General features: G+C 42.0%; 1 protein-coding gene across 4 annotated transcripts in view; it reads left to right on the top strand.

Moving 5' to 3' along the window:
- Positions 1 to 9,888, top strand: part of FTCDNL1 (formiminotransferase cyclodeaminase N-terminal like) — a 40,704-nt gene extending 30,816 nt beyond the window's left edge. For all 4 annotated transcript variants that reach the window (XM_025211257.1, XM_025211258.1, XM_025211259.1 and 1 more), the window contains 2 exons: positions 2,058 to 2,249; positions 8,861 to 9,888. In XM_025211257.1, coding sequence (XP_025067042.1) covers positions 2,058 to 2,249; positions 8,861 to 9,300 — 632 coding nt within the window. In that variant the 3' untranslated portion in view covers positions 9,301 to 9,888. The remainder of the gene's footprint in view (positions 1 to 2,057; positions 2,250 to 8,860) is intronic.
- Positions 9,889 to 12,388: the final 2,500 nt, after the last annotated feature.

Genomic DNA, 12,388 nt, shown 5'->3' with positions numbered 1-12,388 from the left:
AGGTTTGGAGCCCCACAGAAGAAACAGGGATCAAGACCAGGCAGGATCACCATGGGCAGTGCCTCCTGGGAATATATTTCATCAAAGTCGTGGCAGTTGAGAAAACATAAGACCAACTTCCTGGCAGACCACGTGATCCAAAGCCGAGGCCCATCTTGTCGCTGCCTGTAGGCAAATGAACTCAAGACAGTGGTAGCAAGCCCTACAACACATACAGCTGTCACAGGGCAGCTTACTGCTATACTAGTGGAGTACATCAAAGGCTTGGTGAGCAACTGTTCATCAGGGCACCCAAGGGGAAATGTAGGAGTAATGGCCACAAACTGATGGAAGACCAATTCAGGCTCAACATGAGGAAAAACTTCTTCACAATCAGGGTGTCCAGACTGTGGAATAAGCTCCCTCCTGAGGTGGTGCAGTCACCTACCCTGGAAATCTTCGTGAGGAGGATAGACAGTCACCTTGCTGGGGTCACCTGACCCCCAGTTCTCTTTCCTGCTTGGTGCAGGGGGCTTTTGGCCTTACAATCTATGAATCACTGTAACATCTGAGCTCATTTCAGAAATGCATTGAAGGATATTAATAGCATTTGGCACAAGCAATTTATCATGTGCAAGCTATTGTATTGACTTAGTAATGGTCTTTCCCAGTGCTTTCCCAAGGCTTGCTGTGCCTCAACAGCATTCTCACCTGCTGGCAGCCAAGGCACCAAGGCATTGAGATTGGGGTGGAACTGCTACTTTCCATGACCTTGTAATGGCCAGGCTGGATGCTTTTGACAGAGATGTACCTATTTCTGATCTTTAGTCGTAGTAGCAGGCTTTAAAATCTGAAGTTTAAATCTTCAGTCACTTCAACTCTAGGTTCAGTTTAACCAGTTGAGATTCATGGGCCTATTTAGTCTGAACTCATAAAGATCAGCTAAGTTTTCTAAATAATACTTTTTTAGTCCCTTCACACTAACTTGGTTAAGTAACCAAACTGAAAGAAACAAAAGTTGAGAGGAATGTCAGTGACTTTACAGACACAAGATACACATTAGTGTAAGTCAGGCACATACAATCAATTAAGTGCATTCCAAACTGCAGACCTTATATGCTGCTTTTATTACTCCAGAATTGCAGTGAAATATCCCATTGTAACCACTGAGTTGTCTGTTTTACATTTACAGGAAAACTTTTGTGATAACAATATAAACATGGTTTAAACTACTGTACAAACAAGCCTTTCATTTTGGTTTAGGCTGTCCTAAAACAGAAAGTCGCTGAAGTCATTACTTAGATATCCAGAACTGAAGCATAACCACCAAAAAAGAGCAATACAGTAAAATCCCTGTTATCCGGCATTTGAGTAACTGGAACACTCTATTTACTGGAATTTCCAGCTGGCCGGACACAGGCGGTGGGGGAAAGGAAGCTCACATGCAGTGTCTGCTGCCGCCACCCACTACCGTGTGCTGCAGCTGTTCTATGTGCAGCGGCCACTGCCATCGCCCCCCGCCAGTCCTCTGCTCTGTGTGCGGCCACTGCCTTCCCCCTCCCCACTTCTCCGCATCCAGCTGAAAACCGCTGAACTCAGGTAACCAGCATTTTTAGATACCCGGCATCCCCCATTCCCGACTTGTGCCGGATAACAGATTTTACTGTAGTTTTCAAGTGAATACAAATAAACCTGAGTAGTTGCCTTGAAACTGTGTGGAGGGAAAATTAAATAGTTTGTGAGAACATCGTGAATTAGGAACATTTAATCCTGATGGTAAAAGACTCTGAGATTAAAGACTCAAATTTGTATGCTACCACTGCTGCTTATAGTTGTGCAAAGTATTCAGAACTTCTTCTGGGTCATTGACACAGGTTATTGTAGTGGTATTGGAATGGTACATCATTGTGGCATTTACTCGTGACAGAATATGGGTTTCTTCTCTCCTCCCCACACTGACATGTTGTTTGCTTTTATGACTTTGGATCAAGTCCATTAAATCAAATGTAATAGTTTTGTTTCCTGTAATATTATGTGTTTGCATTGTGCTCTTCCTTTATTTTTTTCAACTTCTGCAGGCATAGCTGAGAGTCTGACCCTGCATGTCCCAGGATGCAGTGTGTTTCTTTTTGGGCATGCTGATCAACCTGAGAAGCGAAGCCTTGTCCAGAGAAGAAAGCAGCTAGGTTGGTTTATAGGGAAGGACGTCAAATCAATGGAAAATAAACCTGATATAGGAGCCACACTTTCCCAAAGATATGGTCTAACAGGTAGGAACTGCCTTAGTTAAAATGTATAAATTATAATGTTAAGAAATAATGTGGGCTGGATTCAAATCTTACTGAAGTCAGTGGACTCACTGGAATAGAATTTGAATCGTGCCCTGTAAAAGGGCCAAATCCTAAAATGTTTTACCAAGTCCCTACAGGTGTGTGTGGTGGAGTGGGACTTCCATTGGTCTCCATATCCAACTAAGACCCCAATGATTAGATTCTGTAATAAAATGTATGGAGAAAATATTGGCAGCTACTTTAAAAGTATGGGGGGAAAATCTTCACAATGCTACATGAAACTCAGTGAAGATAGTATTTCAAAATGTGTGATTTCTAGGAGAGTGATGGGATGAAATTGTTTTTAGCATGAGAAGGAGCTTATTAAAGCTATTGAATTGTTCCATGGGATGCTAGAAAGAAGCAGAATCTTCCATCTTTTGTACATGAACAGGCAGGCATCACTCTGCATCTGGGCTAGTAAATCTCCTTGGAGTTCAGAGATTATGAAGACTGGTATTTATTACTGATTTTCTCAGGCTGCTTCTTGAGAAGAAATCATTAACAAACAGGGAGACTTTTCTAAATATTTGAATTATTTTTCTCTGCTATTTTTCTTGGTGGCCATTTTTAGATGTATGTAGACATTTTTGGCTAAAACATCAATATTGATTGATTGATTGATTTGTATGCAAGTCTGCTCACTAATTGTTTCTTCAGTTAAGGAAATGTCTCAAGGATAGACAGTTATGTTGTTCTCCAAATACAATAGAAATAGCCAATATTACAAGGCAGAAATGATTTTAAAATCTCACAGAAAGGCTTTGGTTTTTATACTGAAACACCTTTGTATTCATACTTTTGTGCATAATTTACTGTGGATAGATTGGGAGATAATAAGTGAGGAGGATAAGAAAAGCAATAATTTTTCTCTTTCCTAGCTATGAAATCATCCTCTGAAGGGACAACTGCTGTTCTCACAACACATACCACTTAATTGATGATTTAGAAATTACTGTAGAATAAAACCAAACGTAGCTTAATCCATCAAACACCTACACTCAAAAGGGGAATTTTAAATTAGACTTCAGCCTTATGATGTCGGACAAAAATTAGTGAAAAAGCAAATTTCAGTTGTGGTCTTCCCAGACATTTACTCCTAAAGAAAGGAGAGGATATGGGGAAGGAATAAAAGGCAATGCACATCTGCTATGAATGCCAATTAAGACTGTAAGTGAAGATCTGTCAATAAAGTTTAGTACTTTGAGGTCTACAGATAAACATCACATTAGAAATGACACCTTTAGCATTTATGTAGTCATGTAAACATCATCATCAGGTATATTTAGTGGTAAATTCTGCATTGTCTTTTTAAAAATGGATCAAAGAGAGTAGCTTCACCACCTGTATTGGGTACTGAAAATACTGATTATATTAGTCAGCAATGAGCACTGCAGCAGACAATCCTTGTCTTTTACTTCAGGAAATCCAATTAATGATCAATCCCATGAACTACCCTTTATCCAGTTCTGTGAAAAGGAGGGATCAGTCCCCTTTCTAGTGGACTCTTTAACAGTTAATTCTGAATTATAATGTTGGGTGTGATGTTTTATAAAAAAAAAACAGGGGTTAATTATTGCTGCTAAATTTCAATAAGGAAAGGAAATGAAAAGCCAGGAAAACATGCAGAGAGCTTGATACTTTTCCTGTTAAAATCAGTGAAAAATACATGGACATATATAATATTAATACTACTATTCTGCTCCAAAATCTACCACTTCAGTGAAATGAATGTGAGATGGAAGAGCATCATGAGCAACATTGTGTATATGAGAATGCTCAATATCCTGCACTGCTTCAGAAATCTGATTCCTGGTATTACCATGATTCATAGCTCAATTATCCACAGCTAGTGTCAGTCATAGCCATGTATACCATTTTTGGGATCAATACCAGAGTCCAGCCACTTGGCTCATTTTACCAAACGCTGCTTGATATTTGCAAGATACCACTGAAACTTAACATGAGGCAAGCCACTCACAATTCCTGTTTATTCTAGGCATAAACTCTGTGCACGTGCTGATAGGTCATAAAAGGAGGTCACCCTGGCTGTTCCCGGATCTTAGATCTAGAGCAGTGTGAAATGTAACAGTTACAGTTTGACCCTCCCAAGTTTCATTTCAAGTTTCAGAGGGTGTGTCTATATGTGCATTAACGTGCTTTAGTTAATGTATATTAAATGTAGTACCTCCATTGTGAGGGTGCCTATACATGAGCATGGAGACTGCTCTGACATTCTGGAATTCCAGTGCTTTGGAGCAGACACGATTAATCGAGTCTGCTGCAGCATGGCAATTACCATGCTCCAGCAGCCTCCTGCATCTTGTATATCAGCATCCCTGTACTTAAAAATGGTGGCAGGGGTGCTTGAACTAAACCTTGTCAAACGAGCTTTAGTTCAAGCGCTCCTGCTACCTATTTTAAGCATGGGGACACTGGTACACGAGACGTAGTGGCATTTTAATTAGAGCAGCTCTTAGAGTTGCTCTAGTTAAAGCACTGCCCACCCCATCCCCAGAGCACATGTAAAAGTGCCCTGAAGTACTAGGAAAATGCACATTAGCCTAGTTTGATGTGCATTAAGTAAAGTGTATGTTTTTAAAGTTATGCTTAATGTGCATTAGCCTATTTTAATGCACATTAAGTAAAAAAAAAGGTTTTTTACGTGATGCTTTAATGTGCATTAAAATAGGCTAATGTGCATTAAAGTGCATGTGTAAACATGCCCAGAGTTGAACAAATCCCAACATCACAAAGCAAAACTCATTTGAACCACTACATTTCACTTAGATTCACATAAGGCAAAACCAAGTGCAATGAGAGGTGCAGGCACATACAAGAGCCCACATTCACCCCAAGCTGGATTTGCATGCATCTGAAACCTTTCCTAATCTTTTGAGTAATCCAAGATTAAAGTTTATTATCAGACTCAGAACTCAGAATGTCAATTTCACTGACTTTGGGATGTCATATCAAAGCAGCGTGGACTTTGAGCTGTACTTAGAATGTCTGTCCTCCTCTGAAATAGGTGGTTGTGCTCATTTGCATGTTGGTATGCAGTATTTTTGTCTATCCTACTTTTGTTCTTTTTAAGCACTGTAGACTGATCACAGCTCAAACTGAACAGTTTGCTTTTCAGCTGGAGGGAGAGGAACAAAGTGCTCAGTGCCATTTTGTGGCTTTTTATTTTTGCTAAGATTGACAATGAAGCAGTAAGGCTGATCTCCACATTAACATCCGAATTCTGGCAAGATGACGTGCTGAAGTGACTGCCAAAAACCCGTACATACAAGGAGAATAACAGGATAGATATTTTCCATCCATTCAAATCCTAACTCTCCCAAAATTCTGTTGAGCAGCTGCTCCACAACCCTTCCATGGCAGGATCTTGAAAGGGGTCAGGGAATATGGCCTGAATGTAGTTGTTCTGTTATTTGTAATATTGTAGCACATGGAAGCCCCTATCTGTGGATCTGGATATTGCACACAGGATGGAACTATCCTGTCTTTTCCTTAACCTACAGGTTACTCACTCAGCATTCTGTGACACAGAAAATTGAACACTTGGTAAGACTGGGCTATGGCCTTATAACATGAACAAGCAGAATGCCTTATAACAGCATGTCTCCATAATATTCCTAACACATTTAATTTTGGAACAGCAATATTATTTCTCCAGTGTTGAATGCAGTGGAGAAGCCCCAAGTTGTATAGTGTTTACTTTAAAACTCCTTTTTTTTTTTTGTCGGAGTTCTCTAATATATGAGGCCAGTCCATTAAACCAGCTGGATTCTCCAGCTCACTTACTACCAATTGATTTAATATGTAAAACGTCCTGGGAAAATAAGCAAGAGCATTACAGAGTTATCTTCTCTCCTCCAGATAAAATAAGGCTCTTTGTGTACTTTTGAAAAAAAATACTCTCAGCATCCTTGATTTTATTGAAAATGACAATGTTTGGATCCAGTTTAAGAGAACTTATGAGATGTGAATAATTTTCTGAGAAAAGAATACATGTTTTTCTTCTATGATCACTGCTTTTTATTTTTCTAATGGGCTTTTCACCATTGTTTTGTCTGAATGCATTTTTATTTTTGTTGCTCCAGACATGATCCTGCCACAAGCATCTTTAAACGAGACATTAATAGCATAGTTCACAGTCATTACTGCCAGTGCTCAAACACAAATATTGCATTTATGTTTGGAGCAAAAAATACACATCAGATCTTAATTAAGTACATTTGTTTTTTGCTGTGCTTAAACAATCTGGCATAGAGAGTTGACATCACTATCAGTTAACTGTAAAGGTCTTTGCAATAGTGGGATCACCAGCTGTACAGTATAAGATTCAGAGTTTTAAAAAAAATAGCAAAATTGTCAGGGAAACGTTAGGCTTTATACACTTCCCTGACACATAAGTAGAGTGGGAGAACTATTCATAATGAATAATTTATCTGAATTTGGCCTCTCTGTTGTTGCTGTTTTTAGAATGTTCATAAACAAACTGATTTTGTGGGATGCAGTGTGATGTTAGCAGACAGTACTGGCAAAGGAGTCAGGAAACATGGGTTCTTGACCAGTTCACTCTTATCTTTGGCAAGATGCTATATCGCTTCTATCATGCTGTTTCTCCTCCCACCACTTGTTTGTTTAGATAGCCAGTTCCTTGGGGTGGGGGCTGTTATTTAAGTGTCATGGTTGAAATTATTAGACACTGCTGCAGTAGTAATAAATAAAAACAACTGAATAATTTATATAGGAAACTGCAAACTTTGGATTGACCATCAGTTGTCAAAAGCAGTTATTGATATGATCAATCATGCTATGATTGATCACCTGAGTTGCATGACTCATTCCCGTTCCCTGTGTACAAAAGGATTGAATCTTAGCAAGTGCCATTCTGGGGCTTTATTAGTGATATAGTAGTAAAAGTAAATGGGCAAAATATTTTTTACATATGAAGCCAAATATTTACAAATTGTAATAAAGCAATATACATTTTACCAACATTTAAAAGGAGAGGAAACATAAATATTAGTGGAAGAATGCAACTCATTCATCACTTCAGAATTCGTTCTTTGAAATGCCAATATTTACTTTTGCTTTTGTTAAACAATTTATTTAACCAGTAAAGTTAACCTGAAGCATCTTACTTGTAGGGCAGTCTGTCTTTCTTAATCAGTTTTTAAACTGATTGAGGCACAAGGGATCTAAATGGAAGACAAGCTCATAATGAATTTCCAAATCTTCCACAGTATGTAGAATCCCACGATGTGACACAGAAGTTATACCTAAGCAAAATGAATCACAGTCCCTAACTCACCTGAGAGTTAGAGCAATCTTACAACTTTTAGTAGTTTGCTGTAGTACCTAATGAAGTGTAAGTGTATGTATGTGTATAGCAAGTTGGTGGGTAAATTAAAGTTTAGATTTAGCTGGTTGTCCTCATTTTCACATGGATGATTCTTGGCAGTCATTTGCAGGTGAGACACTATTTTGGAGATAACCCAGGCTCCTGTTCCTAGGAGCGCCAGCAAGCATCAGGAAGGAGATGTACTCTTATTGCTTGAGTCAAGAACCAGATGCTGTATTGTACTATGGCCTTCACTGTCTTTGCTTCTCCAGTCATATGAGTGTTGCTATCAATGCAACTCAGTGATTATACAGGGGCTCCAAACAAAAGGGCTTTCTAAAAGAGCATGTAGTCGTTGCTGAGTTGGAGGAAGTGAGGGCTTTCTGGTGTATTGCCTTTTAAAGGTGTGGAGGTAGATCAAAAGTCAGTCCATGTTTTATACTTTTTCTGTAATAGGTTGATGTTTTATAGTTGTTGCTATCTTGCAAAGAAGAACTATATCAATTCTGTGTCTTATTTGAACTGATTCATTTCCTGTAAAAATTTGGGATAGATGTCTGGTCCATTACGTTTTGAAAGAAGGAGGGAAATTTAATATTTGTGAAATCAACTCTCTAATCTAATTCATTCATGCAGAATCCCCAACAGCAAGACCAAAGGCCCCATCTCTAGGAGCTGAATTATTATATAGATATTCCATTATAATGCATGTGATAGACTTGGATGTAAAGGGAGAAGAAAAATTAAATCTGTCTTGTCTGGTTTCAATAACCTGTCTCTTTGTACGTGCAAAAGGAACGATATTGTTAGGGCTTCAGGATGTGGGAACAAAACAAAAGAAATATTAATGAGCTATAGAAGAAAAGGAAAAGCTCAGACATGTACATATTAGATACTTGTGTTAATGACACACTGGTTTGGAAACAGTAAATATAGAAAGATAAAGCTTAAATTTAGCTTAAAATAATTACTCGGGACAAGTTTTGTCCTCGGATGTTCCTGCATTGCTCTTACTGAATTCAGCTGGAGCCAGCAGGACACACTCAAGATTCTAATCCGGCCTTATGCCATTTTATTTATGTACATTTGGGGGGGGTGTGTGTGTGTGTGTGTGTGTGAGAAAGGGAAGATTAAGAGGGGAAGTCATGGGAGTTCAAAAGGAGCTTTGTTCTAATTTAGTAACCTGTTTTTTTTATAGGTATTGGAGCCAGCCCTTATGTGATGAATTGCAATGTGACTATAGACACTCAAGACTTGGCTACAGGAAGAAACATAGCAAGTGCTATCCGAGGTAGCAGTGCAAGTGGTTTGAAAGGCATACAGGGTATGGCTTTTCCCCATGATGGAAAGATTGAAATAGCTTGTAACGTAGAGAGCTTTGAAGAGGCAGACAATGTGGTGACCTCACCTGACGACTCTGGGTATATTTCATACCGTGTTCTTGGAAATACATATTATTATGTCTCCCCTCAATCAATAGAGGCTCAGATTAATAAATTGGCCACTGACCAACAAATAAAGACTGTTGGGACAGCATTAGTTGGCTTTACCCCAGAAGAGTGTAAGCAGCATGCCACATATGCATTAATGAAAGGCATTGGAGAGTTCTGGAAGATGAGGGGGGGCATTTTTATGTGACTTTCTTTTATCTCCATAGATATAAATCATGATGTATTGAGATTATGCTGTGTATGACTTAATCCCAAATTTTATTTGTGTGGGGAGATGCAAATGAGCAGTAGTGAAGCCAGTGTATTTTATGCTAATAATTTTTCCTATGGTCTGACCAGCTCCTGCTGAAAACTACAATTTGTCTGAACCTGATTCTGCAGCTGGCTGGGAAGGGAGGCTCTTAATTTTTATTGGCATGTCCAGTGATCATCAAATATCTTTCTTTCATAAACTCTACGTGTTTACAGACACCACTTGTGTTTCATTCATCTCTGCTTTGGCAGTCTCTAACTGCCGTCTCCTGGTCCCTATCTTGGGATTGTAGTGGCTGTATTGTAGTTTAAGGCTCATTCCACTGACTGGGGGGAAAAAATCCTTGTCTCAGAGGGAAGAATGGAATAGAATGGGAGAGGGAATTGGGTGCAGTTCTTTTGTCTTTTGTTGGGTTGATTGCGTTAAATATTAGGGCTGTGCAAAGCCTCAGTCCCTGATTTGATTTGGCGGAGATTCAGCCTGATTTGGTGGCCAAATCTCCAAATCTGAGTCGAATCAGAAGACCCTTTAATCTCTCCGAATCGACTCGGAATCCTCCAAATCAATTTGGAGAGATTTGGAAAGATTTGGTGATTCAGATATAGACACAGCTTTAAATGTTTTTTCTACATACCTCAAGGTACCAGAATGCTGAGATGCTGGGGTGGATGGAGCGTTCCACAGGAGCACAGGGGGTCCCCATTGCACTTGGCAGCAGACCCAGAAGTGGACCAGAAGCACTTCTGGTCCACTTGTGGGTCCACTGGGGAGTGCGTAGGGGGACCCCCGTGCCCCGTCAACTCAGTGACTGGTGCTTCCTGGGTCTGGGGGGGGCACCCAGGGTCCCCCTGCAGCCGATTGCCAAGCCAGGGGGGCCCTCAGAGCACTCAGCGGTGGACCTGGAGGTGGACCAGAAATACTTGTGGTCCACTTCTGGGTTTGCTGCCGAGCACACAGCCCCTTGCCCCCCACCCCCGCACTCCTGTCAGACTCTCCATCTGCCCCAGCATAACAGCATTCATGAGCTGTGCCTGGTACCTCGAGGTATGTAGAAAAAACATTTAAAGCTGTGTCTATGTCCGAATCACTGATTCTCCAAAACAACATCGAATCTTCAGATTTGGATTCAACAGAAGCAAATCAGGGACAGGGATCTGAATTAACAAATCAAATCACTGTCCCTGATTCAGGCCAAATCCGAATCAAATACAGCCCATTTCACACATCCCTAGTAAATATAGCTGGTCAAAAATGGGGAAAATCTCAGCAGGTATTGCCAAAATATTCCATTTATGGTTAAAAATGTTGAAATTTGAGCAATTTCTCTTCACTCCAGCTATGGCACTGTCAAGCAAAGAGGGGTAGCTAATGTCTCTGTGCATAACTGGGTCTCAGTAACATTTGAGTATTGAGAGATAAATAGTATTGGGTCAGGCTGCCAGCCAGTAGCAGAAACACTACTCAGGTTTCCCATTGTGCAGCACTAGCAGCATATTCAAAGATTTCTCAGTAATAACTTCTCAGAGCCTCCTGCAGCCCCTGATTCTCTCAGCAGTGTCAGGGAGGGGGTATGTCCAGACCTTTTCTGGAACATCCTCTTTTTGGCTAGGGACAGATATTCAAAAAGCCTGAGCCTGAATTGCTTCAATCTTTGCAGGTTAGTCTAACCTGGCTAGGTTGTACCAGCTTGTAACCACACAGACATCCCCTCTGGACTAAGGAAATGCAGGCACATGCCTGCAGTGGCTCAGGCTAGAAGCTGGGGGGCGCTAGAGCAGCCCTCCCTTCCCTTCCACAGTGTTGAGCTGAGGGGGGGGGGGGCATGGCTAGGCCCCAGTAGGATGCTTTGATTAGGGAGGGGTTCCTACCCCCTTGCTGCTCCTCACCAGTGAGCCAGCAGGGACTTAACACAGCAGGGAGTTGCACAGAGAGTTTATAGCATTTAGCACCTCATCCAGAAAACAAAAACCTCTCTCATTATTTCAAGCTCTTCTTAAACAGCTTTTTCCAAGGAAGGAATGGATGGACATAACCAGCTACCTGCTGATTAGCTCCCAAAAGCCCTAAGCAGATATTGTCCCGTCTGCCTTTATCCTGTCTGCCTTGCACACAGACACCTCTCAGCATTAGCTGACATACCCATGCTGGCTATGGTCCATGATGTGGGGGAGAATCCTGCTTGATCAGGGAGTTGGCAGCGGGGCGGGGGTCATTGGGAAGCCAGGCAGACACTGCTGTGCCTGCAGTCTCTGCTTGAGCTCCAGCCAGGGAGCAGAGGGGTGGGGCCAGCCCAGCTCTCTCGAGCAGAGAGCCCTGCCCAGGGCTGCAAAGCATCTGGGATGCTGGAGGACTCTGGTTTAAGTTAAACCAGGAAGGGGCCTGGAACAAACACTTGACCCAAGTCAGTTAAGTCTGATACTACATTCAGGCAGCCAGGGGAAAAAAAAAAAAACTCTGCAGAACAGTGGGTCCCAGACCATGCCTGGAGCAAACACAGGAATCAGTCCTCCAGAAGAGATGCTCTGGTTTTGGCCAGAGCATCTCTGTGGTGCTCCTGCTGCCCCCCGGTGCTGTCCAAGGTAAGTTTGGGAATGGGGGTGAGGGGGTTTATGGGTGTGGGTGGGTGAGCGTGTGTGAGAGGTGGCAGGGGAATATTGGAGGGTGTTGGGAGTGGACGGGGTTCTTGGGGGCTATGGGGAGTGGAGGGGGAGCGGGGGTGGTGGTGGGGGCATGTCCCAGTGGGGGATGTGGAGGGGCTTGAGCAGGGGCTGCCATATGTCTGCCCCTCCCCGCCCCCCCACCTGGCCCCTGCAGTGCTGGTGGCAGCAGACAGCATGGCTGTGGCTCTGCTGCAGGCACAGCAGGCAGTGTCGCAGTGCCTTGTGACCCAGGCTCCTACATGCTGAATGGACCTGGCCTGGCCCGCTTGTTGCTTGGATGAGCTGGGCCAGGTCCATTCAGCATGTAGGAGTCCGGGTCACACAGTGCCACGTCACTGCTCGTCTATGCCTACAGCAGAGCC

The sequence above is a fragment of the Alligator sinensis genome, unplaced genomic scaffold, assembly GCF_000455745.1.
Source record: "Alligator sinensis unplaced genomic scaffold, ASM45574v1 scaffold258_2, whole genome shotgun sequence".
NCBI classification, from domain to species: Eukaryota; Metazoa; Chordata; order Crocodylia; family Alligatoridae; genus Alligator; species Alligator sinensis.
Note: the sequence above shows the minus strand (reverse complement) of the source record. Positions and strands in the feature narration are given on the sequence as shown.